Below are 27,882 nucleotides of genomic sequence, written 5' to 3'. Positions count from 1 at the left end.
AAAATGTATTCTGCGGTTAGATTTTGGGTAGTGACACAACGATGATTTATCACAATCCACTGGCACTAATATGTCTTAATATTATACCAATTTCTTATGGTTAAATATAGATTGGAATGGGTTTGTAGGTCACACACACATACAAACAAAAAGAAGAAGTAAATGTTGTCGTCGTTCTTGTGCGTGTGCTTGTGCATGGACAAATGACAGTGCAGGGAACATTGTATATATATGTCGGTTAAGTCTCAAAATGACTAACTCATCATACATTTTGTTTTAGTTTGTATCTTAATCTATAAGTAGAACAATGATTTAACAGATCTTACAGCTAACATTTGGTGTAAAGAAAATACCAAAGATTTGTGGACTACAGTTGATAGTTGAATGTTAGATCGTGGATTGCATATAACTATAGTTGATAGTTAAATTCGTCGGTCTTTAATAGTAAATCGTTGTTTTCAAAAGTGTTAGGTTTTTCTTTAAGTGAAAGATGTTGTAATAGGGAAAGAAAAATATAACTATGTACCTTCTTTGTTGACAAAATGGTATCTTCATCCATATTGTCAAATTACGATTCCAAAAACAGTAGATGATTTTTAAAAAAGATGTAAGTATAATTTTCAACAAACTATTAAATACTCTCACAGTTGAAATTTACATGGGTCTTAATCTGGAAGTAAGTGGGAAACTAGATGGTATGTAGAAGAAGAAAAAAAAGAAAAGAAAACACCATAATTTTAGCAGAGATAGAGATCACTGGAACATATATATTTTTAATATTCACAAATACAAAACATTTGTGGATGTTGATGAGGTTAATATATAATTTCCAAAGACAATAACTGAAATCAGTTACATGTGCAAAATATCATGTAATGGACATAGGTTATACAAATGATATACAATGGACATAGGTTAATATACTAATGGTTTAACTAGGTTCTGCCGAAAGCCCAGGCCTACTAGTGCACCAAAAAAATTCACAAAACCAAAAAAAAAAGAAGGAAACAGTACATTTGAGTTAAAAAGTCAACGTGTCCATGTGTTAGGAGAGATGTTGTCGTGTGCCCACAACTCATATACGAACCGACTAAAATGATTATGTGAAGCATACCAGACGGGTGTGTGGGTCAAACTACTGCACGCGATGCTCTGTATTTCTCATAGTTTTTTTTTTTCGGTAAACTAATTTCTAATAGTTTGTCCATATTCTAACGAATTTAGATCATTATGATCCAGCTAAAAAAATATGTGATATAGAGCTTAAAGGTAATATATATTACCCTTGGACATAAATGCGAAAACCACAGCTGTAAATGTTAAGGAATGCAACATAGTTACATATATATATTCACAGTATATGCAAACATCAAGAATACATAGCAAAGGCGAAAGAGAAATCTAACGCCTAGCTTCATATATATACAAAAAGGAAAAAAAATTATCAACCAAAGGATGATAGGGTGAAAATGCAATGACTAAGGATCAATGGAGAATGAGTTGTCTATGAAGTAACAAATAACAAAACCTGGCTCAATGCCCCCGAAAAAGAAGAAGAAAGCCCTGTGAGGGGTTATCCCAGGCTCTTCTAAGTATGCCCGCATCTCCGCCCTCGTCGCCTCAGGTTCCCCCAAACCATCGTCTTTGCCGGCTGTAGCTCCCAGAGATGACTCTCTCCCAGCCCTACCGGCAGTTCATCCTCCCCTCGTATCCCCAACTCCGGAGTCGCCGGATTCCTCAAGTCCAGATCTATCCTTGGCTGTTGCCTCGGTTTTCGTTCCCGATGTAAATCTCAGATCTACCTCTGCTTGTCCCTTTGTTCCCACCGTCGTAGGTCCACCCTCCGGTGAATTTTCCCCAGTCGCCATTGCGGCGGAATCAGCTCCTCTTGCTGCTAGTACCGCTATCTTGGGTGCGGGATTCACGAGTGCCTCTGCTTCTGACCCCCCTCCTCTTCTCCCCACCTTTGTTGGTTCAGCCACTGGTGATGGTAACGCTCCTGCTCCACGAAAGTACTCTACAGTGGCTCGGGATCCTTCCTGTTTAGAAGAAATTGGTTCTCCCACTCAGCATGTTTCTGGGGTTCCATTTGTCTTCATCCCGGATGAGAACATCCAAGCTGCGAAGCTTGAATTTCAAGACTTTGTCTTTGCGCAATTCCATGGCCCTCCACCTGCTATGGGTCGTATTATTGGCGTAGTCAATGCAATATGGGCGCGTACTGGTCCGAGAATCTTCGTTCATCGGATTGGTGATGGCATATTCCTCTTGAAGGTGACGAACTCCCGGACTAGAGATACTATTCTTAGTCGCAACATGTGGAGCATTGTTGGTCACCCCATGTTCGTAGCTCCATGGTCCCCCGACTTCAACCCGGAGACTCCCCCGATCTCTTCTGCGGTTGTAACTGTGGAGTTGCGAGGAGATCCATATCTCTTCTTCAACAAAGAGAGCCTAGGCAGGATTGCAACGGCGGTTGGGAAACCAATTGCTCTTGTGCCTGAAACAGCGAGAAAAGAAAACTTTGAGGTCGCTAAGGTCTTAGTTCGGGTGAATCTACTAAAGGAGCTCCCCTCTCGTGTTGTTTCTGGCTTCAGCAATGGACGGGAAATAGACATTGACGTCTCTTACCCTTGGCTACCTCCAAAATGTGCTACATGTAATCAGTTTGGCCATCAAACTATTGAGTGTCGCCGGAACGCTCCCTCCGCTTCAGGTCGAAAGGTATCTAGACGTTCCACTAGTCGTAGAGGGCGTCCATCACGTCGTGAACGCTTATCGCGAAAGCAATCCCACTCTCGTGTTGGAAGATCGCGGACAGTTATCAGTCTCCTTCCCGCCCCGGAGCGTGAAGAGGTGATCCCCTCAGCTACTCCCGCCGCTGCTCCCACATCCACTGACACTAGTCTCACCTCAGTCCAGCAGTGCTCTGCTTCAGTAGTCATTGATCGCTCTCTCACCACCCAGGCTTCTACTGCTGAGGCTGTTGCGGTGGAGGAAGCTCCTTTTATATTGGTCTCTCGTCGTAGGTGTAGCCGTAAGGCAGCCTCGATTCACTAATCACCCATTATCATCATGTTTTTTGTATGGAACGTAAGAGGATTAAATAGCGGATCTAGGCAGGCTATGACTAAGGATTGGATTAACATCCGTAAGCCACTTTTTGGAGCCTTTTTGGAGACTCATATTAGGGAAGTAAACTCAAGGAGAATTGTTAGTGCTGTTCCAGCTGGCTGGAACTATTTTGGTAACTTTGATCACTATAACTCGGCGAGGATAGTAGTCGTCTGGGATCCGAGTATCACTTTGGTGGTTTATCATGTGTCGGCGCAAATGGTAACGTGCGGTGTCTTTATACCTGCAGAGAACCTCAACCTGACTATTTCATTTGTCTATGGGTTCAATCTGGTTGAGCAACGAAGCTCTCAATGGGAAGATTTGATCAGTATCAATGCCACCACTCCGGTGTCTCGCCACCCGTGGGCGGTACTTGGGGATTTTAATCAAATACTTCGCTCATCCCAACACTCGGATCATCTCACCGTTGATGTGGATACGTCTGGAATGGAGGATATGATTATGTCCCTTCAGGACGCTGAGCTATTTGAAGCTCAAGCCAAAGGTCTTCTCTTTTCTTGGTGGAACTGCAGTGATGGTCACACTATCTCTAAGAAGATCGACCATGCCTTGATAAACCAATCTTGGGCATCGACGTTTCCTGAAGCTTATGCAGAGTTACTGGATCCTAAGCAATCTGACCATACGCCCATATGGTTTAGTATGCCTTCAGCAAGGCGCTTCATCCCGAAACTGTTCCAGTTCTTCCATCACATCATTGATCACCCCAAGTATGCGGATGTAGTCAGGCAATCTTGGCAGTGTACTTTGATTGGTGGTTCCAGGCAGTTTAAGGTGCACGAATCACTCAAAAACTTAAAACCAGCACTCCGTAGGCTGAATAAGCAGCATTTTAGTGGCATCTCTGAAAGAGTAAGGTTGGAGGAATCCAGGCTTGACATTCTCCACAGATCGATTCTAACAACACCTACCCCAGAGTTAGCAAGAGAGGAGCATCGTGTTCGAACTCATTGGAAGTTCTTGAGTAAAGCGGAGGAGAAGTTCTATCGCCAAAGATCCCGCATCAAGTGGATGCACTTAGGGGACAGGAACACAGCTTATTTCCACAAGACAGTGTTAGTCAGAGCTAACAGGAATCATATTCACTTCCTGCAGGACCAGAGTGGCCAACGGCTATCGGATATTGCGGATATTAAGTCTAATGCGGCAGGTTATTTTGAAGAGATCCTAGGGACAACAACTTTGGCTCAGTCTCCATGTGATTTAGCTACTCTTGCTGAACTGATCCCGTTCAGATGTTCTGGAGAAACCAAACTGGGTCTTGTAGCAGAGGTTACGGAGGAGGAGGTAACCCGAACTGTCTTTGCCCTCCCATTGGATAAATGTCCAGGTCCGGATGGCTACTCAGTGGAGTTTTTTAGAGCTTCCTGGAGTGTTGTAGGTCCAGACATTGTGGCGGCTGTCCAGGAGTTTTTCCGCAATGGGAGGCTCCTCAAAGACTTTAACACTACCAAGATTGCATTGATCCCTAAATTTCCTGAAGCTTGTAAGCTTGGTGATTACAGGCCCATTAGCTGCTGCAACTTGGTTTATAAGATCATATCCAAGATAATTTCAAACCGTCTAAAGCCTATCCTTCAGGACTGTGTCTCTTCCAACCAAGCGGCGTTTCTAAAGGGCAGATTACTGGGTGAAAATGTACTTCTGGCGTCGGAGCTTATCAGGCCATACAACAGAGCTGCCTGTCCGCAAAGCTCTATGCTAAAGGTAGACATCAAGAAAGCATTTGACACAGTTTGTTGGGACTTTGTTATGAAATTGCTTGCAGCACAGGAGTTTCCTCCTCTCTTCTGCAGCTGGATTCGAGAATGTATATCTTCTCCCAGGTTTTCAGTAGCGATCAATGGGGAGCTGGCTGGGTTTTTTGAGGGTAAAAAAGGCTTAAGACAAGGGGACCCTTTGTCCCCTTATCTCTTCATCATGGTCATGGAGGCTCTGTCTAAACTCCTGGAGAGGGCTGTGGATTTGGGGAACATAGAAGTACACCCCCAATGTTCAACGCCTAGGATCACTCATTTGCTATTCGCAGATGATTTGTTGGTGTTTTCAAATGGATCGAGACATTCTTTAGCGGGCATTGCTGAGGTAATGCGCAAGTTTAAGGACATGTCGGGCCTGGATATGAACCCCTGCAAGTCAGAAATTTTCTTTGGGGGTTATTCTCAGGATGATGCCTGCTCCTTGAGTGAGTTTGCTGGAATCAAGCTAGGGTCCTTTCCCACAAGGTATCTTGGCCTCCCTCTCAACCCGACCAGAATCACATCTGCCATCTTGCAACCTTTTCTCGAGAGAATTACTAGCAAGCTGCACTCTTGGACTGCAAAGTTCCTCTCTTTTGCTGGAAAAGTCAGGTTAATATCCTCAGTCATTTATGGGATGGTGAATTTTTGGAGTAGTGTGTTTGTATTGCCAAAACACTTCTACGCTAAAGTGGATTCCCTGTGCTCTGCTTTTCTTTGGAAGAACAAAACTGGGTCTGCTGTCGGTGCAAGGGTTGCATGGGCTGATATCTGCAGACCAAAGGCTGAAGGGGGACTTGGCATTCGTTTGCTAGAGGACTTTGGACTGGTTTTTAGGCTAAAACTCGTTTGGAACTTCTTCTCGAGCTCTGGTTCTCTATGGGTGGCATGGCTTAAGGGGAATATTTTCTCAAGGAAGAGCTTCTGGGTAACAAAGGTGGCCAATCACTTTTCCAAAACAGTGAACAGCATGCTTCAGCTTAAACCCACCATCACAGAGTTCCTCAGATGTGCGGTGGGAGATGGGCGTGATGCTTCTTTCTGGTATGACTCGTGGACCGAGTTTGGTCAGCTCATCACCTTCCTCGGGGAGACTGGTCCAAGGCAACTCAGATTAGCGAATGATGCGCATGTTCTAGATGCTTCGAGAGATGGAAATTGGGCTTTACCGGCAGCTCGATCAGAAAACTCTCAGGCCTTATTGGTTGCCCTTACTGAAACTCCTGCACCAAATGATTGCAATGGCCGAGACTCCTACTTCTGGCGTAATGCTGCAGGTGACTACCGTCCCACCTTCTCCTCCAAAGAAACCTGGGAACAACTAAGGCTCCACTCTCCTGTAGTCCCTTGGGCTGACGTGGTATGGTTTAAACAAAATGTGCCCCGGTTCTCCTTTATTATCTGGTTGGCACTTTTGAATCGGCTGCCTACGAGAGATAGACTCAGAGGTTGGGGAATGAGTGTCCCCACTGCTTGTGTTCTCTGCTCGAATGGTACAGAAACCCATGACCACCTTTTCTTCACTTGTCCTTTCTCCTCAGAGCTCTGGGGGTTCTTCGCTGCGAAACTCTTTCCCAGTCCTCCAACCGCTCTTCTAGCGTCCTCAGCTTGGATCCTCACTCACAGTCAGCCGCACACCGTCAAAGCCACTGCTATCGTCAAACTTCTCTTCCAAACGGTGGTCTACCATCTCTGGAAGGAGAGGAATGCGAGGATCTTCTCAGCGTCTCAATCCTCCGCAGTTACACTCCGCCGCTCTGTCGACCGCACAATCTGAGACCGCCTCCTGTCTTTCCCAGGGTCCGATTTGCACTCTCCCTCTCTCCTTGAAGTTTACTTTAGTCGTATTTCTCATCTTCTGTAATTTTAATTGTTCTTTTTTGCCTTTAGTTCCTGTGATAATGGGTTTTTTGTAATCGGTATATAAACTATGTAATATCTATTGGAATGAAATCTTCACATTAAAACCAAAAAAAAATAACAAAACCTCGTTAACAAATATAAAATGTTCATACGTTCAGGTTTACAAGTCAATATATTCAGCTTAAAAAGTCAACATAATCATGGAGAGGCCTCAGATGTACCTCATATGTCTTTTTTTATAAATTTCCAGTCTCATAACTACGTCTTTCTTTAGAGCTTTCATATTGCACGTCTTCAGTTTTTATACGTGGTTACAAACAAGAAACGCCTAATTAAATAATGTATATCAAATAGACAAAATACTTTCATTAATTGATCCGGGTCAGCAAGGCTCTGAACCAAATAAGAAAAATACTATACATTGACGACCGACTATTCAGCGATAGCAAATTAAATTTATTATACTCGAAATCTTCATCAAGTAAGAAACTGTGACCAGTCAGACCAATTAAGTAGAGTAATTCGTCATACGTATGACATGAGATGTAGTCATGGTCATGGAGAAGGTGTTATGTTCCTGCATTCTTGCTGACTGATTATATTGTTTAGGGATTAAAGTCGTTAAATCTTAGTTGTTTAGATCGTGATCGTTTAATAATATATAATTAACGAGTTTCGTGTTTGATAAAAATAGAAATAACTAAAGACTAGTTTATCATAATAGTCTTCTTTTCTAATGTGATGTTATAACTTATAAGTCTACTTTAGACTCAGTACGTTCTTATTTCCAAAAGGATCTCTTATTCGATTTAGTTGGTGTATCATTATTTCAATTTTGAGATATTTTAATTTTATTTATTTTGATTTGCCGTTCAGAAAGAGAAAGATCTTATACGCAGAGTTGCCCGTTCAGCTGTACACTTATTGAGATTTGTTTTTGAGTTCTTTTGTCAACCTACTTATTTAGACTAATGCACCGGAATATAATGAAATAAAGAGATTAGAAATGTCTTAGACAATATATTATTTGATTCTATCTTTTTCGCTTTTTTTTTTGTTTGTATTCTTTTGCCATAAAAATTAACATATTCTTATCATTCTAAATCTAGAACATTGCATAGAAACAAACTACGTCACGAGAACTAATATAGTCGAATTAGAACGTTGAAATAAAGAGAGTCAAATTAAGAGAAACATAATTTGGAAAATCATCTTTTCGACGATTCATTCATTTTCCACACGTTGATCAAGTTGTTGACAAAAGCTAACGGCGATATTATTTCCCAACTACTACAAATATTTTTAATTTTGGGACAATGTTATTAGGGCAATTCTCATAAATTATCGTGGAAGATTATTACAATTTGTATATAATCTGTCTATTTACGTTTGAAAAATTATAAATTAAATAGTACATTTATATTTAGAGTTACAGGTACAACAGCACTTTAGTTTCAACAAACATTATTTGCAAACATTATACGTAAAGGAAAACATATATGATATAGTATATCAGATATCCTATATAACTTGTAACATAGAAATGTTTTGTGATTAGAAAATCAAAGCTATATGAATTCATGTATAGGCATAATACTTTGACATTTAAACGTATTGGAGTTTGGAAAAACCAAACGATTAGAATGTGACATCTTATTTCATCAAAAATAGGGTTCTTGAAAACTCATTGTCAATAACTTAGTTTGCATTGAATGTGATTAGTACTTATACACCTAATCTTTTTGTTGCCTATGCCTCTTTCTGTTAACGACTACGTTACTTCAATTAACTAGCTAATATTACTAGTAGCTATATGCTTATTGATAAATAGAAAGGTCCACTAATTTTGCAATATGAATGTTTGTCCAAAATTATTGAAAACTTAGTAGGTGCATTTATTATAATAACATTATCATACATAATTCATGCATATATATGCATAAGTCCAATACTGAATTCCACTCATTAATCGGTTTTCACATCTGTTTTTTTTGTTTTTTTGTTTTTTTTTTTTTTTTCACATCTGTCTTTTACACCTACGTATCCTATAGAACATTATTATTGATCATGCAATAACCAAACTAGAACTAGAGTGACGTAAAATGTTGTTCGACGTGGCTTAGCTAACCACTGACGTTTTATGTAGATTTTGTACGTTTCGAAGATATTCACAATTTCTGACGTACTGTAAACGTAGTATCCGACTATCCGTGTAATTTTACAACTCCGAGAAGCTAGGAGATAATGAGTTAAGCTTAAATTATATTTATACGGGTTGTAAAATTACACGGATAGTCGGATATTATATTCAACTCGAAGGCTTTTGAATATAATATACAATGTCACCTTCCATTTTACATATGTACAATTTGTTTCCATTAAATTCTCTATTATATCCAATTTTTTTCTTTTATATCCAATTTAATATATCATTATCCAATTTAATACATCAATATCTATTTTTAATATATATAATTATTAAAAACTTATCCTAGTTTCCTTTTAATATACAAATAAGCATATTAGCTTCCATTTATAACCCTCCTATCCTAATCACTCTCCAAGTCAATGTCAACGGTCTTCCCCCTCTACCTTCTCTCTCTTCTCTCACGCTCACTTCGTGGCCAATATATTCCACCAAGAAACACACCCAAAACCATCCCTCTCGACATACACTTCTCTCCTAACTCCCAAAATATGGTGGCTGCAAGTCCCGGTGGCTCAACGAAGGGCTTAGCCGTCCAAATCCTAACCGGGAGATGGTTCATGTTCTTCGGGAGTCTCTTAATCATGTCGACAGCTGGAGCCACGTACATGTTCGGTATCTACTCAAGCGATATCAAGAAAACCTTAGGCTACGACCAAACCACTCTTAATCTCCTTAGTTTCTTCAAAGATCTAGGAGCCAACGTTGGAATCCTCGCGGGTCTACTCAATGAGGTGACTCCGCCTTGGTTCATCCTCTTGATCGGAGCCATCCTTAACTTCTTTGGATACTTCATGATTTGGCTCGCAGTCACAAAACGGATCTCGAAACCTCAAATTTGGCACATGTGTCTCTACATCTGCATCGGAGCCAACTCTCAGTCGTTCGCTAACACGGGTTCTCTCGTCACGTGCGTTAAGAACTTCCCGGAGTCACGTGGGGTTATCTTGGGGATTCTCAAGGGCTACGTTGGTCTTAGTGGCGCCATTATTACACAGCTCTACCACGCCTTCTATGGTGAAGACACAAAAGAGCTCATCTTGATGATCGGTAAGCTCAATTATTTTTATAATATTTATTGATGATAATGACATGAAACAGAGTAAAACAGAGCAAAACAGAGGTCAATGGTTATGATGTTAATCTTGATTAGTCTTATTTTATCAAAAACAATGATTAATGACTTTTTCTACTAACTAGGGATCTAAACCGATACTAATTGTATGAATGATTGTATTCGTAGGTTGGTTGCCTGCAGTAGTATCGTTTGCGTTTTTGAGAACTATAAGAATAATGAAAGTGAAAAGACAGACAGACGAGCTAAAGGTGTTCTATAACTTCCTCTACATATCGCTCGGGCTCGCGACGTTTCTCATGGTGGTCATCATCATTAACAAGCTCTCCGGCTTCACACAGAGTGAGTTTGGAGGTAGCGCCGCCGTGGTGATCGTCTTGCTTCTTTTGCCCATCATTATTGTCGTCTTGGAAGAAAGGAAGCTTTGGAGGGAGAAACAAGTCGCCTTAAACAATCCAGCACCGATCAATATCGTCGTCACAGAGAAACCCACCTTAGATTCATCAGAGGTTAAAGACCAAGATGAAGAAGGGCCAGACAAGGCGGTGAAAACGGCGTCGTGTTGGAAGACTATCTTTAACCCACCGGAGAGAGGAGATGACTATACGATCTTGCAAGCCTTGTTTAGCATAGACATGTTGATTTTGTTCTTAGCAACGATATGTGGTGTAGGAGGGACTTTGACGGCGATAGACAATTTGGGTCAAATCGGAAGCTCATTGGGTTATCCAAAGAGAAGCGTAAGCACGTTTGTATCACTCGTAAGCATATGGAATTACTATGGTCGTGTTGTTGCAGGAGTGGTCTCTGAGATTTTCTTGATCAAATACAAATTCCCAAGACCTCTAATGCTCACACTGGTCCTTCTCTTGTCCTGCGCCGGTCACCTACTCATTGCTTTTAATGTCCCCGGTGGACTCTACGTCGCATCAGTCATCATAGGGTTTTGTTTCGGTGCGCAATGGCCGCTTCTATTTGCTATCATTTCCGAGATTTTTGGGCTTAAGTACTACGCGACTTTGTATAACTTCGGGTCAGTCGCAAGCCCGATCGGAACTTACTTGCTAAGCGTTCGGGTCGCAGGGTATTTGTACGACATGGAGGCGGATAAGCAATATAAGGCATTAGGGAAGACGCCAAGAACGGATGGGGAAGATTTGAATTGCATAGGCACGTCTTGTTATAAGTTGTCCTTTATAATAATTACTGCGGTAACTTTCTTCGGTGTATTGGTCTCGTTGGTTTTGGTGATCCGGACCAAAAAGTTTTACAACAGTGATATCTACAAAAAGTTTAGAGAAAAAGCCTTGGCCGCCGAAACGGAGATGGCAGCATCAGCTACGGCCAGATCCACAGTGGGGAAGGAAGACAAGGATGATGTAAAGGCAAAGTAGTAGGCTAAGGAAGGGGTAAAGTATTTGGTAGATGATTGTTAAGTTAAAGATGCTAGATAAGAAAAATATGGTCAAGTATTTTTTTGTAAACACTTTTATATATCTCTCCAATGTGAAACCCATCAGTCCATCAGTCATGTTTTTATAATAGTTTTATGTTTTTTAATGCAATACTTTATACTTGATGTTTTTATCGTTTTGCGTTTTAGGAGTTTGGATAGTAGTGAAGGGGTAAAATTTGGACATTAGGCAAGGGTCATGAGTCAACTAAATGAGTTGGACTTGGGATTTTGTGATCCACAAGAGCTTACTTTGAACAAATCATTAAAAGGTAAAGAATTCAATTATTGCAAGTGGGAGGACTTGGCTCACGTGTGTTGGTACAACATGGACTTTAATGTCGGTATACACTTGCCTAATTGTAAATCTGGAGCGAGTGCGTTACCATAATATGTGGAAAGTTGAACGATAAACGGGTTTCGTATCGAAAGAAAATTGAAAACGTGCAACATTTCTAGAAAACATATATTTGAAAAGATAAAATCTCAAACTTTAGTTAGTGGATATCGAATTTGAAAAGATACACTCGTGAAGTTATTTCACACTTAGTGGGTATAGAGAATCGAAAAAGACATAACAGTATATTGTAGGACAGTCGGCTTCAAATATTAATTATTTTAGGATGAAACCAAACTATTTTAGAAAAATGGCACTTGAAAAGATACACTCGATCGTGAAGTTTTATGTTTTTTTTTTCTTCAGAATTACCACAAAAATCTCATTTATTCCAAGAATACCACAAATTTTAAATTTATAAAAGATCAAGTATTAGACGATAGTATGTAATTTAATCACACATCCAAAATTTTAGGTTTCTTAAACCCGAAAATTTATATTGTGTTTAGAAATTGTGGTGTTATAAAGAGCACACCACGTACGAGTATGAGACTATCCAAACACTTCATATGGGCGGTTACTCTGAATTATATCTATTTTTTTTTTTTAAATATTTTAAAAGCAATCATAAATGTGATTCTACTAAAACGTAAAAAAAAAAAATGTAAAAAAAATTTCTAGATTCTATTGTAGAAGGATTAAAATTCGTTCAAGAGAAACTATCCACCCTTGCATGGAAATTGTTGCCACTTTTTTTTTAATATAATACAAATGAAGCGGAGCTTCCAAGTCAAACCTCCCACTCTCTGATCACTCCAAATCAACGTCAATAATAACGGTTGTCGCCGTCTCTCTTCTTTAACGACACGTAGACTTCTCTGCTAAACCCTAAAAATGGTGGATGCAACTCCCGGTGGCTCGATGAAGAGCTTAGCCATCCAAATCCTAACTGGAAGATGGTTCATGTTCTTTGCGAGTCTCTTAATCATGTCGATGGCTGGAGCCACTTACATGTTCAGTCTCTATTCAAACGATATCAAGAAAACTTTAGGTTACGACCAAACCACTCTTAATCTCCTAAGTTTCTTCAAAGATCTCGGAGCCAACGTCGGAGTCCTCCCGGGACTAGTCAATGAGGTGACTCCCCCTTGGGTTGTTCTCTTAAACGGAGCAGTCCTTAACTTCTTTAAATACTTCATGATTTGACTCGCCGTCACAAAACGTATCTCGAAACCTCAAGTTTGGCAGATGTGTCTCTATATCTGCGTCGGAGCCAACTCGCAGTCGTTTGCTAATACCGGATCACTCGTCACGTGCGTTAAAAACTTCCCGGAGTCACGTGGGGTTGTCTTGGGGATTCTCAAGGGCTATGTTGGTCTTAGTGGCGCCATTATTACACAGCTTTACCACGCCTTTTATGGTGAAGATACAAAAGCCCTTATCTTGATGATAGGTATGAACAAATTATAACTATCGATGAGAGACTATATAAAGGACACGATACAGAGTTGAACAGAGTAAAACAGAGCAAAACAGAGCAAAACAGAGTTCAGTGGTTATAACATGAATCTTGATGAGGTTATAAATATTAGTTTTTAGTTTTTTACTAACCGGCTAAATCTTGGATTGAAACCTAGTATGAGTGATTAAACTTGCAGGTTGGTTGCCCGCAGCAGTCTCGTTTGCGTTTTTGAGGACGATAAGAATAATGAAAGTGTAGAGACAAACCAACGAGGTTAAAGTGTTCTATAACTTCCTCTACATATCGCTCGGCCTCGCAACGTTTCTTATGGTAGCCATCATCGTTGACAAACTCTCTGGCTTCACACGGAGCGAGTTTGGAGGCAGTGCGGCAGTGGTGATCGTCTTACTTCTTTTGCCAATCATAGTCGTCGTCTTGGAAGAGAAGAAGCTGTGGACGGAGAAAAAAGTAGCCCTTAACGATCCAGCGCAGATCAATATCGTCACCGAGAAGGCCAACATAGATTCATTAAAAGACGAAGATGAAGGGTCAGAGAAGGAGGAGCAGTAGAGGGTGAAAACGGAGTCGTGTTGGACGACTATGTTTAACCCACCCAAGAGAGGAGAAGACTATACGATATTGCAAGCGTTGTTTAGCGTAGACATGTTAATATTGTTCTTAGCATCAATATGTGGTGTGGGAGGGACTTTCACGGCGATAGACAATTTAGGTCAAATCGGAAGCTCATTGGGTTATCCAAAGAGAGGGATAAGCACGTTTGTGTCACTCGTGAACATATGGAATTACTTTGGTCGTGTGGTCTCTGAGATCATCTTGGTCAAATTCAAATTCCCAAGACCTCTAATGCTCACAATGGTCCTCCTCTTGTCATGCGCTGGGCACCTACTCATAGCTTTTAATGTCCCTGGTGGACTCTACGTCGCATCAGTCATTATAGGGTTCTGCTTTGGTGCACAATGGCCTCTTATATTCGCTATCATCTCGGAAATTTTCGGGCTTAAGCACTACTCCACATTGTATAACTTTGGGTCGGTAGGAAGCCCGGTCGGGTCTTATTTGCTAAACGTTAGGGTCGCTGGCTATTTGTACGACGTGGAGGCGGATAAGCAGAACAAGGCATCAGGAATAACGAGAACAGGTGTGCAAGACTTGAGTTGCATAGGCACATCTTGTTTTAAGTTGTGTTTTATAATAATTACTACGGTAACTTTGTTCGGTGTATTGGTGTCGACGGTTTTGGTGATCCGGACCAAAACGTTTTACAAGAGTGATATCTACAAAAAGTTTAGAGAAACAGCCTTGGCCGCCGAGACGAAGATGGCAGCGCCGGCTCCAGTGGTGGAGAAAGATAAGGATGATGTGAAAGGCAAAGTATTAGGCAAAGGAGGGTAGGATAAGGTATGGTATTTAGTAGATGATTGTCGAAAAATAAATATAAACACATAGTCTATCACTTGTTCTTTTTTGGTTTTAGCTAGCTTTTTTTTTTCTTGAACCAATATTTTATTTGAGGTCTTTATCGTTACGTGTGCTAGGAGTTTGGATAGTAGTGAAGAACTAAAATTTGGAGATAGGCAAGAGTCATGCATGAGTCAACTTATGAGTCGGACATGTGATTTGTAAGCCACAACGCAGGGGACCCTTTGAATACATCAATAAAAAGATAAAGAACCAAATTATTGCAAGTGGGAGGACTTAGGCCATGTGTGTTGGTATGATATGGACTTTAATGTCGATATACACTTCCGTAATGTAAATCTGGAACGGGTGCGTCACTACGATATGTGGAAAGTTGAACGACTAACCGGTTTAAGTTCTAAAAAAAAAATCTCAAACGTGCAACATTTCTAGAAAACATATATTCGAAAAGAATTCTCAAACTTTAGTTAGTGAATACTGGATTTAAAAAGATACACTCGTCAATATTTTACACTTAAGATTGGACAAAGAGAATCGAAAAAGACATAACAGTAGACTGCAATTTGTAGAAAAGTCGACCCCAAATAATATTTTAGGATGTTTTTATAGAAAAATGACAATTCTAAGGAATAATAATAAAATGAGAATAACACTTTTTGTTTGTTCTACAAAAAAAAAAAAAAAAAAAAATAACACTTTTTATGTCTTGTTATCCAATTATGTATACAGCCGTCCAATAATCTCGGATTAGAAGTATAGCAGTCTCGTGCCGTCATGGTTCGGCAATACAGATACTGAAATAGTGATAATTTTTAACCTAACACTTTTTTTTTTCTGGACAGATTTTAACCTAACATAAATACACAAACTTTACTACACCAGATCGAAGTGCACCAGCGAAAAATATACCAAATTAAAACAAGTCACTATCAGTTATCAGAGAAATTCACAACAAGACGATGGTTCAACAGTTAAAGGATAGCTTACGACTCAAGAAATATTTCCACACTGAAGTTCCCCGCTGATCGATTGGTAGTCCAAATTATAAGAGATTCACCAATTACACTCGATATGAATACATGAATTTAAATTAAATAAAAACATATCGACAGATGTCTAAATATGAAAAAAAAAAAATTAATTACTTTCACTCCTTCCTCCAATGCCGATATATATATGGAACAACACTATATTTTTGAATCTGCTAATCCTCAAAAATATCATATTTTATTTCTTGCTTCAAAAAATCTAGATATATCAAAAATACCACAAACTATAGAAAACTTTCGTGCATCCATGTGACGTTTCGTCACGTCTATGTGTTGAAGATGACCCACCCACATTGATATTTTCCGTGTAATCCTCAGTCTCAGAAACAACGTTTCTATGATAAGTTGTCTCGACCTTATCAATCGAAGACTCCCTTTGATGAACTGGTGGCTCTCCTTTACTTTGCACAACCGAAGCAGAAGTCCTTCAAACTGAAGAATCCGTCTACTCACTGGCGACCCGTCGTTTTGAGGCAACTTGTGAGCTTCCATGAGAAGTTTGAAAGTTCTCACGATGGATGATAGGCTCGTCCAAAGCCATACCCCAGATACTTTTGCAAGTAGTGATTTTGATAAATCATCATCTGCTAAGTTTATAAGTTGTGATATATGGATCATGAAAGCAATCCAAAATTTCGAAACCCTCACAATCTTTTGTTTTTTTGTTCATGTTTTGGATTATTTTCCAAACAAATATTTGAGATTTTTGAAAATTTAAAATATCTTACAGGTTCCAGCAATTATTAATCTTCAACAGAAAATACTTATTAAAATTCATAAGAGAATATTTTAATCAAACACATAATAGTAAATTTGATTATGCAGCGTCATACATTCATTATCGGGGCCAATCGTCCAAGAATCTCGGATGAGACTTCAAAGGTATCAGTAGCGTCCCTATTTCGGCATAAGAAAATTATAACAACCGGTTGTCCAATAATATATTTTAGTTTTTGTTTAGTTTTCCAATAATAGTGAAGTGATCACACATATATAAACGTATGGTTTTAAACTTTTAATAGTCAAAACAAAATAAAATAGAAAATATGTATGACGCACCCATCATATTCATATCTCACAAAAGATACGAATATGGTGAAGAACATGGATGATGAGCCAGCAGAATACTGAATTAAAACTTAACGTCACGACTCAACATCCAAATGTTGTTTATTTTCATCAAAATGACTTTAGTTACTTTGGAAAAAGGTTGCAAGACAAAACTTTTAAGAGACTGGGAATTTCAAAATTGCTATAACATTTTTTGTTGTTGTTGGGTGCAAATACTATAAGAGTTATACCTTGTATTTCTCATATACTTAGATTACACTTGTGGTATGTAGACGAACTAACTAATCAAGGTTTAAAATAATTACGTGAAGTCAATAAATATATTAAAACGAAGAAAAAACATATACAGGTACACGTATTGCCCAAATATTTTATAGTTTGGACAACATTATAGGTACACGAAATACCATTTTTAATAACTCGAGAAGTGGCCAACGTGCCGAAACACTCCAGCTGGAATAACATGTGGAGAAGCAACAATGTCGATGCCTATTCAATTAATTATTTATCCACACAAACAAACAAACAAACAAATCTTTCTTCTTATAATAATAAAACAACACAGGATTCAAAGTTCGAGATTGAATTTTGTTTGGCATCTTCTTATAGTTATGTGTAGCGCTTGCATAATTAATTATACTCCCAAGTTCGAAGGGAAAATCCTATAATTCTACAGTACTAGTCATACATCGAAAGTAGGAAGAGTAGGCCAATTACAAACATTAATCGGACTGAACTATATCTTCAAATACATTGGTCCAATACTCTTTTGTCAAATTTTTATATTATGGGATAAGTTTAATATACAGAGTTGGGATGCAAGACTCCAGTTCTTTTGTATATTGTCCAGTAGTTTAGTGGTAGCGCTTGAGGAGTGATTAATTAAGACTTTAATGGAGAAAATGTTTCCAAAACTCTTTGAGCGAATGGGCTTTATTTATATCTACCTGATGCCCATGAATTGTTCTCTTTTTTTCGGCCCAATGAAGCCCACCAAAGTTTATACAAACTAGTAAATGGATTCAATTAGTTAAACACATTTTGATCCTAAATAATTTTTATATTCACAAGCAAATCACCTAAAAGCTATTTCATGTCATGGATTGAAATCTAGAACTAACATGATTTGTTGTAACTATTTACATCAGTATTAAAAAGAAATATGAAAAAATCAGATATTTTTTTAAAAAAATATAAGAGAATTTTGGAAATATTGAAACTGAGATATATTAGAAAATAATTAAATTACGTAAAGCACGAACGGCAGCATATATATAAAACGACTACATTTTTTTTTTTGTTATGGACACAAACAAGTCACACAACGTCCATAATTACAAACATTTTTATTTTTATTTTTAATTTATCAGGAGAAAAACATACATAACCATGTTGAATTGTAGTTTCATCTTTCCTTTCCGTATACTAATTGGCTTCGAAAGCAATAAATTTCTTGTTTAGTTATTTTCATAGTTAGGATCTGAAGGCAATATTGAGCACGTTTAATATCATTTTTTTTAAGTAGTTAATAACTTCGTAACCTATAATAAGAATCTCTACTTAAATTTCTATTTTTGTTTACTATCTAATTAAGATACTTAATTGCTGGTCAAACGAGAAAAGCCATTATCTAAATCATAGAAAGTTCAAGTGGTGCTACTTAAATCTAACTTAGTAGTATTACATAAAAATAATTCCAATTACGTAACAAGAAATGAAAAATATTTATTGTTGTTTAAATTTGTCGTCCTGCAGAAATATTATCTCTGATAATCTATTTATAGATTAACTCTGAATTTCACTAAAATTTAATCCGAATTGAATTTGTCCAACTTGAAAGATATGCAATCTTCTTTGAGGAGGTTCATAGATTGAAGAGGTCTTACATAGTCAGAGAGGTTACAAAGATCTCCCTATATACGTGGGATACATTAAACAATATATACAAGATATTATCTATCTACATGAACATGAACAGAATATCCTTATATTCTATTACCTTTCTACAGTTAAAGCTTCCGGACTACGGATGGTTAAACTAATTCGGAATTTGGTGAACAAGCTTGTTGGTAGACCCTTGGTGAATATGTCTGCATATTGAAGTGAGCATGGGACGTGGATGACTTTAACTTCACCGATAGCTATTTTTTTCTCTGACAAAATGGATATCGAGTTCTACATGCTTGGTTCTTTGATGTTGGACAGGATTTGAAGCCAAGTATACGGAGCATATGTTGTCACAGTACACGATGGATGCCTTTTGTATTGGGAGATGGAGTTCACGCATGAGGTTGCGTAACCATGTTAGTTCAGCAACAACATTGGCCACACCCTTATACTCTGCCTCTGTACTTGATCGTGAGACAATTTGTTGTCTTTTTGCAGACCATGAAACCAGATTTGATCCAAGAAAAACACAGTAGCTTGAAGTTGAGCACCTAGTGTCTGGACATCCAGCCCAATCTGCATCAGTATAGGCTGTTAGTGTTGATATATTACCTCGTACTAGCTGCAGTCCATGTTTCACCGTTCCTTGCAAGTAGTGAATGATCCGTTTGAGAGCATTCATGTGTGGTATTCTAGGATCATGCATGTAGAGGCATATCTGGTGCACCGCATAAGCTATGTCCGGACGGGTGAATGTCAGGTATTGTAGAGCTCCGACCAGGCTTCTGTAAGTTTTTGGGTCTGGTATCGGATCACCTTCAGTAGCTGAAAGCTTGGATTGTAGATCAACAGGAGTCGTACACGGTTTACACTCTGACATTCCAGCTCGTTTAATGATATCTTGAGCATATGTTGGTTGACTCAAGAACATGCCTTGTTTGTTATAGTCGACCTTGATACCCAGAAAATGTCGTAATTTACCCAAATATGTCATGGGAAATTCTTCTTTCAACCGTGGAATGATCCTCTGCATAAGATCGACTGATGAGGCAGTCAACATTATGTCATCAACGTATAGGAGGATATACGCCAATTGAGGATCCTTCTTATAAACAGACAGAGATGTGTCAGCTCTACTCATAACAAAGCCTAGGTGTGAAAGAAATCTCGTAAACCGTTCATTCCATGCTCTAGGAGCCTGCTTCAATCCATATATTGCTTTATTTAGTTTGCAAACATGGTTTGGGAACTCTTTGCTGACAAATCCCGGTGGCTGATGCATGTATATTGTCTCTTTTAAGTCACCCTGAAGAAATGCATTTTTTACATCGAGCTGATGCATTGGCCAATTCAAAGCAACACCAACATCAAGGACTGCCCGTATTGTAGCTGGTTTGACCACCGGACTAAATGTCTCTGTAAAATCAACTTCTTCTTCTTGTGACTTGCCATTGGCTACAAGTCTTGTCTTGTGTCATGTGAGAACACCATCTTCATCATATTTGTGCCTGAAAAGCCACATAGATCAAACTATATTGACCTTAGGAGGTCTAGGTACCAAATTCCAGCTTATAGTCTTAATCATAGCACCATACTCATCAATCATAGCAGGATTCCAAAAAGGATCCAGTAAAGCTTGGTTGTGACCTTTAGGTAAGGGTGATTTAGTAGTTGTGAGAAGAGAGGTAACTTGTTTTGGTTTAATTATCCCTGATTTGGACCTAGTTGTCATTGAATGGGTGGGAATAGGTGGCTCATTTTTGGTGGTGTTTTCTGGTGCAGGAGCAATAGAAGGTGGTTGGGTCGCAGTAGGAGGGCATATTGGAGTATTTGCTTAAAAACAAGTGATGTTTCATCAACGGCATCAAGAAAAGTGTAGGATGCTTGTTGCCGAAATTGGTGATCAGCTGCAAGAAACTTATCTTCGACAAAGGAAACATGTCTAGATATGATTATCTTGTTTGTTTTCAATTCTAAGCAACGATACCTTTTATGTTGCAAAGGATAACCAAGAAACATGCAAGGTGTTGTTCTTGGAGATAATTTTGATAAGTTGGCATGGTTAAGATTGGGAAAGCATAAACAACTGAATACGCGAAGGTATAGGTGTGATTTTTATTGAAAAGGAGGGTAAACGGGATTTTGTTTTGAATTGTTGTGGAGGGGATGATGTTCATAATATGAACAGCTACATTTAAAGCTTCAAACCAGTAAGATGGTGGCAAACGAGCTTGAAAGAGGAGTGCTCGTATGGCCTTATTTACAGTTCTGATCATTCTTTCTGATTTCCCATTTTGTTGGGAAGTATGAGGGCATGAAAATCGAACTGTAATGCCATTTTTTTCAAAAAAATCGTGGAACTGATGATTATTGTATTCACCACCATTATCACACTGAAAATGTTGAATGAATGCTTGGAATTGTGTTTTGATCATGTTTGTGAAGTGAATGAATTTAGAGAAGACATCACTTTTGTGGCGAAGAGGATAAATCCAGAGGTAGTGAGTACTAGCATCTAAGAAAAGAACATAGTACTTTATACCACTTATACTAGGAACTGGGGAAGTCCAAACATCTGAGTGTATTAGTTCAAATGGTTTTGAGACAGATGAAAGTGAAGCTTGAAATGACAACTTTATTTGTTTTCCTAATTGACAAGGTTCACAAGACTGAGATATCTTGTTTTTATTACAAACGAAACGATTTTGAAAGTAAAGAATCTTGAGTGTGAGCGAGACGTTTGTGCCAAAGTGAAGGAGTTGAGGCCAAGAGAGCAGTGGAAGATGGCTGAGTTTTATTGAGAGAGGCTGGAAGGGAGTACAGATCTCCTTCACTATCACAACAGAGAAGGATTTTCCGGGTTTGAAGATCCTTCACAGAAAAACCAAAATGATCAAAACCAACTGTGCACCAATTATCAGTTGTAAATTTGCGAACTGAAATTAAGTTTTTGACAATTTGGGGTGCGACAAGGACATTTCTAAGTAGGAGGGGACGAGATTGGGTTGTTAAGGAGGAAGATCCCACACAAGTAACCGGAATGTTTGAACCATTTCCTGCTATGACTGGTTGGTTGACATTATGATTAAGCTTAGAGTTGAGGTTACCTGTTGTGGAGGATAGATGTGTCGTCGCTCCTTTGTGACACCAAATGCTCTCTCCAAATTGGCTTGAGGGGCAACCATTAAAAGAAAAAAGAAAAAAACAGAACAATTTGAAGAAGAAGAGAACGAGAGAGAGAAGAAAAAGAGAAAAAAAGAAAAAAAAATTAGGAAGCGGAAAAATCAAAAACGATATAGCTCTAATACCATGAAAGATATGCAATCTCCCTTGAGGAAGTTCATAGATTGAAGAGACCTTAAATAGCCAGAGAGGTTACAAAGATCTCCCTATATACGTGGGATACATTAAACAGTATATACAAAATATTATCTATCTACATGGAATATCCCTATATTCTATCACAACTTGCAAAAAAAAAAAAAAAAAGGACAACACGTTTTAAGAGATGACTTTCAACAACGAATTTATCTGAATTTTATATTGAATGACGATGTGGAGTTGTGGACAAAGGATACTAAATTCAACAAAGGAAACCAAACGAGATCATCAGTTAAGATTGAAAAATTTGGAATTATGGGTCAAAACAAAGATGGATACCTAAATTTACACCACAGCCTTACCAAGGATCGGGTCAACTCTTTGGAAGTTAAGATCAAATACACTTCATGGAATGACAATGTTCGATACGAATTATGAATTGAGTTGACTCAGACCATCTACTTTTAAATTATAAAATTATTTAATTAATCAACCGCCTGATGAAATGATTTGAGTACTACTTTATCAATTTTAAGCCTAGGGTGAAAATGTGTAAGTCTATTATTCTAGTAAACTCATAACTTCGAGAGAAATTAACTTCTTTTTCTTGGCTAAAAACCGTAGGTTTAAAAGAATAATGCGTGTTAAAAGCCTTAAATCATACCAAGGCAAGAATTAAAACCCCTAAATCAATAATTCCTATCGTATTAATACTAATAAAAAATGGAACAGTAGTATTATTGTTAGTTTCTAAGAAAAAAAACTGGTTAGAATATGAGTACGTACTATTTAGTCGGATTAGTCATATCAAATGACAATTGTGGCCATTGTATTAATTTGGTAATTTATTCCATCGAGATTGGAATCAAAAGCCTTGTGGGAATAAAGTAGAAAGAAGATTTTAATGATTATAAATCGTAAATACCGTTAGTGAGTGTTTTCTTTCTTTCGTCACCTTGCGTATCAAGTCCTCTCTATATAAGCCACTGATAACTTTTATATAACTAATCAAGAAAAGCCAGACCTATGATTATTTTAAGAAACTATTATCATAGTCAAACCGATGTACGTTTTTAATTTAATAAACAAACCCATGTACTTCCAGTTCCAGCTTTTGGTTAAGTTTGACTTCACTATAATTAAGTTTCACCTCACGCTTTAGATTGAATTTGATCCAATGTTTTTTATTTTTCTTGAAAATAAAATTTCGATTTCATCGATCTGGTCGTATGAAGAAAAAGTTGCATATCTTCTTCATCGGTAACGCAACTGCATATGTGTGAAAATGTGTAACTGTAATTTTTTTTAACAATCGAATAACTAGACCACCTTGCTTAATTGGGTTCCCTTGTCACAATTTTTTGTTTTGTTTTTAATGGTTTGATTTTTAGTATTCAGTATATCACAGTATTTATGGAAATCAATATCTCAACATCTTATCAGTGATATATGGTCTACCGTCTTCAACCAACATACCTAACTATGTCCAGACTGCGGATGAATAGTCGTCCAACCTGTAACACACGACATTACGTACAACACATAAATCATACTGCAATTTTGTGAATTTTCCAAAAGAAGGAAAAGTTTCACTTTGGAGATTTCAATCCTGTTATGGCATAGAAACATAAATCATTTTTAGGCAACCACCAAAAACCAAAACCGGTTTAACGTTTTCATAAGCTGTCACAAGAATGAACTCATTACGTAACTTTTTTTGGCTACAAACAAGTTACTAGGAATTTTTTTTTTAAAAATATATTTCAACACTAGTTGATAAGAAGAACTAAGAATATATTTAATGGAATATTCACAATTATATGACCGCTAGTTTCACCTCGGTTAACGCTTGGCCGCTGTTTTATTCCCAAAAATAAATAGATAAACTGGTTCATAGCTACATGAATAAATTTCACAGTATAAGCTTTTCTCTTCTTATACGAATTTTTACATTTAACTTCATTCAGTAAATTTATAATAACTCCCACAAATCATTTCTTGGATCAAGTCATAATGTATAAAATAATGATGAATGCGCCTCATGAACAAGTTTCGGTCTTTATCAAAACGACCGAGAAAACTACATTTAAAATTGAAAATTTTGTTTTGAGGTATGCGATAAGAAGTGGTAGCTAGGTTCACACGGCGTTACCAGTCTCCTTAGGCCACTTCATCTCAACTCGTTATCTTTGAATTAGTCAAAAGTCTTCGTTCCATTATTTTTCTAATAAATAATTGCGGCCTTCACTTGTTTGACTTTCATTTATTCTCTTTGAGAAAAAATAACAACGCATGTATATTACATACGCATCTTGTTTTCTTGTAACATATATATAGAGACATAACCGAAACAAAATATCTCATTAATCTCTTTCTCCTTTACTCCTTATAGATAAAACTTTGTGAAACCCTAAAAGCTAATCAATATTAGAAACTAGACTTTTGGAGTGATGGCGATAAAAGAGCGATCACTGGAGGAGACACCAACATGGGCTATTGCTGTTGTTTGCTTCGTTCTCCTTTTCATTTCCATCTTGATCGAGTATTTCTTGCACTTTATTAGTCACGTACGTATATTTATTTCTCCTTCACTTTTCCATTTTTAGGAGAACTATATGCAATTCAAATCTTCTTTTCTCTAGTCTTTTTGCTAATTGATTTCCAAATGATAATGAAGAGTACATATTAAATTAACTGCTGCACAACTTAATTAAATCAAAATTTCATTTTTCCATTCTGACTTACTGTAGTGGTTTAAAAAGAAGCACAAGAAAGCTTTACATGAAGCTCTTGAAAAGGTTAAAGCAGGCAAGTACACTTTCTATATATCGTTGGAGGACCAATTTTTATATACAATATAGTATGATCTTTCTCTATTTTGGTTCCCAAACTAAACCTTTTTCTTTTCTGGTTTGTCATGAATATAGAATTGATGCTACTGGGATTCATATCGCTTCTATTGGTGGTATTGCAAGATCCAGTCTCTCAAATTTGCATTCCAAAAACAGTTGCTAAAACTTGGCATCCTTGTAGCCACGAACAAGAAATCGCTAAATACGGTAAAGATTATGTCGACGATGGCCGCAAAATTCTTGAAGACTTTGACTCCACCGACTTTTATAGTCCTCGCCGAAGTTTAGCCACCAAGGGTTATGACAAATGCGCAGCGAAGGTATGTTTTATTATTTTAGACCCTCTATTTTTTCCAGGTTTTGGTTGAGAATCTTATATATTTATTTTTATTTGTTTTATCTTTTCCAGGGGAAAGTAGCATTAGTATCTGCATATGGTATCCACCAGCTGCATATTTTCATCTTTGTGCTCGCTGTTTTTCATGTTCTCTACTGCATTATAACCTATGCTTTGGGGAAGACCAAGGTACATGATCTTCTCTATACACTTTGCACAAGTTCAAATGTATATGTTCAATTTTGTCACATATAAATATGGATATGTAATCTGCAGATGAAGAAATGGAAGTCATGGGAGAGAGAGACCAAAACAATTGAGTACCAATATGCCAATGGTATGTTCATACACACCATTATCTAATCGCCATAAGAGTTTATTTTTGTAGTTGTAGTCAAAGAAAACCAAAATACTGTACATTAGTTAAAAAAATTGATATTATTTTTAAAGAAAGACTGAATAAAATATTTTCTTCGGTGGTTGACTTTGGAAAACGTTAACATCATGATCGCGTAGCAGTCGAATTTATTTATTCATCCATATCTCAAGTTAGTTTATTAAAATGATTAGTTGTTTATTTTCATAGACTTAGATAACCAAGTCTATCCAACGACACACCGCCTTTTGTTTGACTCATATTTTTTTCTTACATAACTATATATGTGTACGTTATGTCCTATGATTTAATCTATTTAATTCAATGGGACGTTTTTTAACTATTAATCTATTATAGATCCAGAGAGGTTCAGATTTGCAAGAGATACATCGTTCGGACGTAGACATTTGAACATTTGGAGCAAGTCTTCCTTTACCCTCTGGATTGTAAGTTTTCGCGTTTCTTTATTTTAATAATTTTCTATAATTTGGTTAAAAATTGACAACAAAAAGTACTTATGGATAAATCGGGGGATGCATGCAGACATGTTTCTTCAGACAGTTCTTTGGATCAGTGACAAAAGTGGATTATCTTACACTAAGACATGGCTTTATTATGGTAAGTAATCATTACAATTAAATTCTAAGCTAGGTTTTTTTGCTTCTAAATTGTTGATTACTTAATTAATCCAATGGCTGAATTGGTGCAGGCGCATTTGCCAGCAGGAAGTGCAGCTCGTTTCGATTTCCAAAAATACATTCAAAGATCTTTGGAAGAAGATTTCAAGGTGGTTGTGGGTATAAGGTACAGTCCCTTATTAAAAATAAAAATCATTAATAATGTTTTTTGCAATAATTTTAATCTTCCACAATACTATTAAATATCATCTGATTAACTTGTTCACATCTTTGTGTGAATGCAGTCCACTGATATGGTGCATTGCTGTCTTATTCTTATTGACCAATACACATGGTTTGTCTCTATCATTTCATTTCATTTAAGCTATTATGCAGACTATGTAACAATGAAAAATTATTAACATCAATTTTTTTTTTTCAAATTAAAATAGGATGGAATTCATATCTTTGGCTGCCCTTCATCCCCTTGCTTGTAAGTAATAAACACTTTTTAACTTCAAAGTCTTCAAATTATTAATTACGTAGTTGCGTGAACAAATAATAATTGTATCATGGTGTGAATTGAAGGTGATATTGGTAGTAGGAGCAAAACTTCAAATGATAATATCTAAGTTAGGATTAAGGATTCAAGATAAAGGATATGTGGTTAAAGGAGCTCCTGTGGTTGAACCGGGTGATGATCTCTTTTGGTTTGGTCGTCCTCGTTTCATTCTCTTCCTCATTCACTTGGTTCTTTTCACGGTATACTTTAGTTTATTTATTTACTCTTATACATGTATGTATTTACTCATTTTTCTTATTTTTTTCATCTGTGTTTTTTTTAACTCTTTTATGTAATTTTATCTTATTACAGAATGCATTTCAACTGGCTTTCTTTGTTTGGAGCACTGTAAGCAATAACAATCTAACCTTCTTTTTTCCAATTTTAAATATGATTTTAACAAATGAATGATTATGGTTTTGAAATTAATGTTGCAGTACGAATTCACACTCAGAAACTGCTTCCATCACAAAACCGAAGATATTGCAATTAGGATCAGCATGGGGTATGTTAACTTCCTCAACTATATATAGTGTACCTAAAATATTATCTTATGGACGCTAACATAGACTTCTTGTTGTTTACGGCAGGGGATTAATACAAGTTCTATGCAGCTACATCACTCTACCTCTCTATGCTCTTGTTACTCAGGTACAACTTACAAATCTAAATTGATACACGTCATGTTTGAAACTATCAAGGGCTTGCTACAAAATTTTACCATAGAAATATGTAAATTATCCGGATTTATTAAGTTTCCATATCATCAGAACCAATTACTTAGTAATAATTCCAAAATTAATTGGTTCTCGATTAGGATTTTTCTAACACTAAAACGTTATGTGATTGCAGATGGGAACTTCAATGAGGCCGACCATATTCAACGATAGGGTAGCCAATGCATTGAAGAAATGGCACCACACGGCAAAGAAACAGACAAAACATGGACACTCGGGATCTAACACACCTCAGTCGAGCCGCCCTACTACGCCAACACATGGCATGTCACCGGTGCATCTCCTCCACAACTATAATCACCGCAGCCTCGACCAACAAACCAGCTTTACTGCCTCTCCTTCTCCTCCTAGATTCTCTGA

At 37.5% G+C, this 27,882-nt stretch overlaps 3 protein-coding genes, 1 long non-coding RNA gene and 1 pseudogene across 4 annotated transcripts; 4 read left to right on the top strand and 1 right to left on the bottom strand.

Moving 5' to 3' along the window:
• On the top strand, nt 5,715-6,791 carry LOC109133514. Its single transcript, XM_019246989.1, has one exon. It carries the CDS (start codon nt 5,848-5,850, stop codon nt 6,652-6,654), a length of 807 nt encoding a protein of 268 aa, XP_019102534.1. The 5' UTR covers nt 5,715-5,847; the 3' UTR covers nt 6,655-6,791.
• Nucleotides 9,350-11,608, top strand: LOC104792736 (protein NUCLEAR FUSION DEFECTIVE 4-like). The gene is made up of 2 exons (XM_010518956.2): nt 9,350-9,996; nt 10,190-11,608. Exons 1-2 carry the CDS (start codon nt 9,438-9,440, stop codon nt 11,413-11,415), a joined length of 1,785 nt encoding a protein of 594 aa, XP_010517258.1. The 5' UTR covers nt 9,350-9,437; the 3' UTR covers nt 11,416-11,608.
• On the top strand, nt 12,573-14,957 carry LOC104792735 (annotated as a pseudogene).
• Nucleotides 21,336-22,103, bottom strand: LOC109133413. The gene is made up of 2 exons (XR_002038518.1): nt 21,828-22,103; nt 21,336-21,591 (listed from the first exon to the last, which is right to left on the bottom strand). It is a non-coding gene; the product is annotated as an uncharacterized LOC109133413 (long non-coding RNA).
• LOC104699316 (MLO-like protein 12) lies at nt 24,385-27,877 on the top strand (the record flags this gene model as incomplete). The annotated part of the gene is made up of 15 exons (XM_010414638.2): nt 24,385-24,608; nt 24,792-24,849; nt 24,969-25,213; nt 25,303-25,419; nt 25,507-25,567; nt 25,964-26,052; nt 26,150-26,224; nt 26,316-26,410; nt 26,529-26,578; nt 26,676-26,716; nt 26,812-26,985; nt 27,098-27,133; nt 27,223-27,290; nt 27,376-27,436; nt 27,638-27,877. Coding segments are annotated over exons 1-15 (1,527 nt in total), but the record flags the coding sequence as incomplete, so codon positions are not given.

This window comes from Camelina sativa, chromosome 6 (genome assembly GCF_000633955.1).
Source record: "Camelina sativa cultivar DH55 chromosome 6, Cs, whole genome shotgun sequence".
NCBI classification, from domain to species: Eukaryota; Viridiplantae; Streptophyta; class Magnoliopsida; order Brassicales; family Brassicaceae; genus Camelina; species Camelina sativa.
This window is presented reverse-complemented; position numbering and strand designations above follow the sequence as displayed.